General features: G+C 44.5%; 1 protein-coding gene across 1 annotated transcript in view; it reads left to right on the top strand.

Annotated features, from left to right (window-relative positions):
• The window catches only part of LOC106884328 (regulator of telomere elongation helicase 1), a 65,537-nt gene that overhangs the window by 12,788 nt on the left and 50,480 nt on the right, over positions 1-2,269 (top strand). The window contains exon 4 of the mRNA XM_014935662.2: positions 1,798-1,882. Coding sequence (XP_014791148.1) covers positions 1,798-1,882 — 85 coding nt within the window. The remainder of the gene's footprint in view (positions 1-1,797; positions 1,883-2,269) is intronic.

The raw sequence follows: 2,269 nt of genomic DNA, 5'->3' as shown, positions 1-2,269 counted from the left end.
GGAAGGGCATCCAGCTGTAGAAATTCTGCCAGATCAGATTGGAGTCTGGTGTAGCCATCTGCTTCGCCAGTCCCCAGTCAAATCGTCCAACCCATGCTAGCATGGAAAGCGGACGTTAAATGATGATGTTGTTATCTACAAAACACAGCTGCATGGTGTTCCACTGGGCCTATGAATAAAGTGCCGATGGTGTTGCTGGTGGTATCTTGGTGTGCTGAACATCCTGCACTATGGAAATTATAGTGGGCATGGTTTGCAGAGATCCAGTCTCACTCTCTTGTCCTTCAAATTTGTACGCTGGCATGGGTTAGATGGCGTGACTGGGACTGTTTTGGCTTGGTTTCTATAGCTGGATGCCCTTCCTAAAGCCAACCACTCCACAATGTACCAGGTGCTTTCAACGTGTTGCTAGCATCGGTGCCTTTAACATGTCACTGGAACAGGTGCCCTTAATGTATCACTGGAACAGGTGCCCTTAACATGTCACCAGCACGGGTCCGTTAAACATGTCACTGGCACAGGTGCTTTTAGTGTGTCATGGGCACGAGTACCTTTTAAAGCCAAACCTTTAAAATACAGGTACAGCCCATCAGACACCTACATAATTTTCATGGACTGAGTTTCACTTCCTAGCTGTTGCAGTGTGACCCGTTTGTGGCTGAGTGGACTGGAGCAACATGAAATAAAGTGTCTCATTCAAGAAGAAAACACACTGCCCAGTCACGGAATTGAAACCATGGTCTTATGATCTTAAGGAAACTTAGACTTAGTTCTGTTGTGAGCCCTGGGACTCATAAAGCTGGAGCTTAATTTGGTTTCCATGGCATATCTGTCCCCTCTTTTGCCCCTGAATGGGACACCAGTCCATTGAACTGAGAAATTAATAAAAGAAAAAGACTTGCTCAAGATGCCATGTTTTAGGATTGAAACTGAAACTTCATGATGGCAAAGCAAACTTATTAACCACTTGGCAATGTCAGCAACCGCAATGTAATTGTTTGACTCTCTGATCCTGTGATTACATTGACGCAGTAAGAATATATTGGTGATGGTGGTGATGACGATGATGATGATGACGATAATTGTGATGATGGTGGTTGTGATGACGATGATGACGATAATTGTGATGATGGTGGTTGTGATGACGATGATGACTGTAGTGATACACATGGTGATGACATCATGTGGTGATAGATATGTTGATGACGGTGATGTAAATATGTTAATGATTACCTGGCTATGTTAATGACCGTGTTGATAATGTCACTGTGTGGTGGCCATATTAAATGGGTGGGCCTGTTGTAGACCTGTGCATGTGGAGGTGTGTGTTGACACTGGGTGATGTTTGTATGATGGATTGACAGTGTGGACATGTTGAGTTGACGGTGCAAATGTGTTGACATGTCGACAGTGTAGTTGTGTTGGCATGTCGGTGGGGTAGATGTGTTAATGTACCAGTGTTCTGAATGCGTCGAGGTGGTATAGTTGTGTTGAGATGTTGACAATGCAGAGAAATTGACATGTCGATACTGTAGACATGTTAATGTGTTGGCATTGTGGATGGGTTGAGGTGGTGGTGACGGTGATGGGTTTGCGTTGAGGTGTTGGTTAGGGGTGATTGTGTCGATGGGAGTGGTGGTATGGGTCTATTGATGTTCATAATGTATTTATGATCTGAGTGTGTGCATGCACGTGCGCATGTGTGTGCGTGTGCGTGTTGACTGTGTCGATGGTGTGGACGTGCTGATACTTATTAACGCTAACGGCATCTCACTAATTCAACCTTTAATATTCCAGTTGCACCCAAGATCATCTATGCATCACGTACCCACTCACAGCTGACTCAGGTTGTCCAGGAATTGAAGAGGAGTGCCTACAGCAGGTCAGTAAACCTTGGAACATAAGGGATGGCCAGATGGGTGGGGCAGGTGATGGGAGCTGGCAGGGAGGAGTGTTTGTGGGTATGAAGCAGTGTACAGCACTTACAGAACAATGGAGGAAAGTTCACTGTCAGTGGGCATACAGGGCACAAAACAACATTCACTCCTGTATCTAAATATAGATACAAACATGCCACTGCACAAACTATATATATAGATATGCGTTCACACACACACACACACACGCACACACACACACACACACACACACACACACACACACACACACCAAACATATAGATATACACTGTACATACATATGCACACAAATACTTTATAGACACATACAGAATAACATGTACAAACTTATCACTGTGTGTGTGCGTATA

This window comes from Octopus bimaculoides, chromosome 23 (genome assembly GCF_001194135.2).
Source record: "Octopus bimaculoides isolate UCB-OBI-ISO-001 chromosome 23, ASM119413v2, whole genome shotgun sequence".
NCBI lineage: Eukaryota > Metazoa > Mollusca > Cephalopoda > Octopoda > Octopodidae > Octopus > Octopus bimaculoides.
Note: the sequence above shows the minus strand (reverse complement) of the source record. Positions and strands in the feature narration are given on the sequence as shown.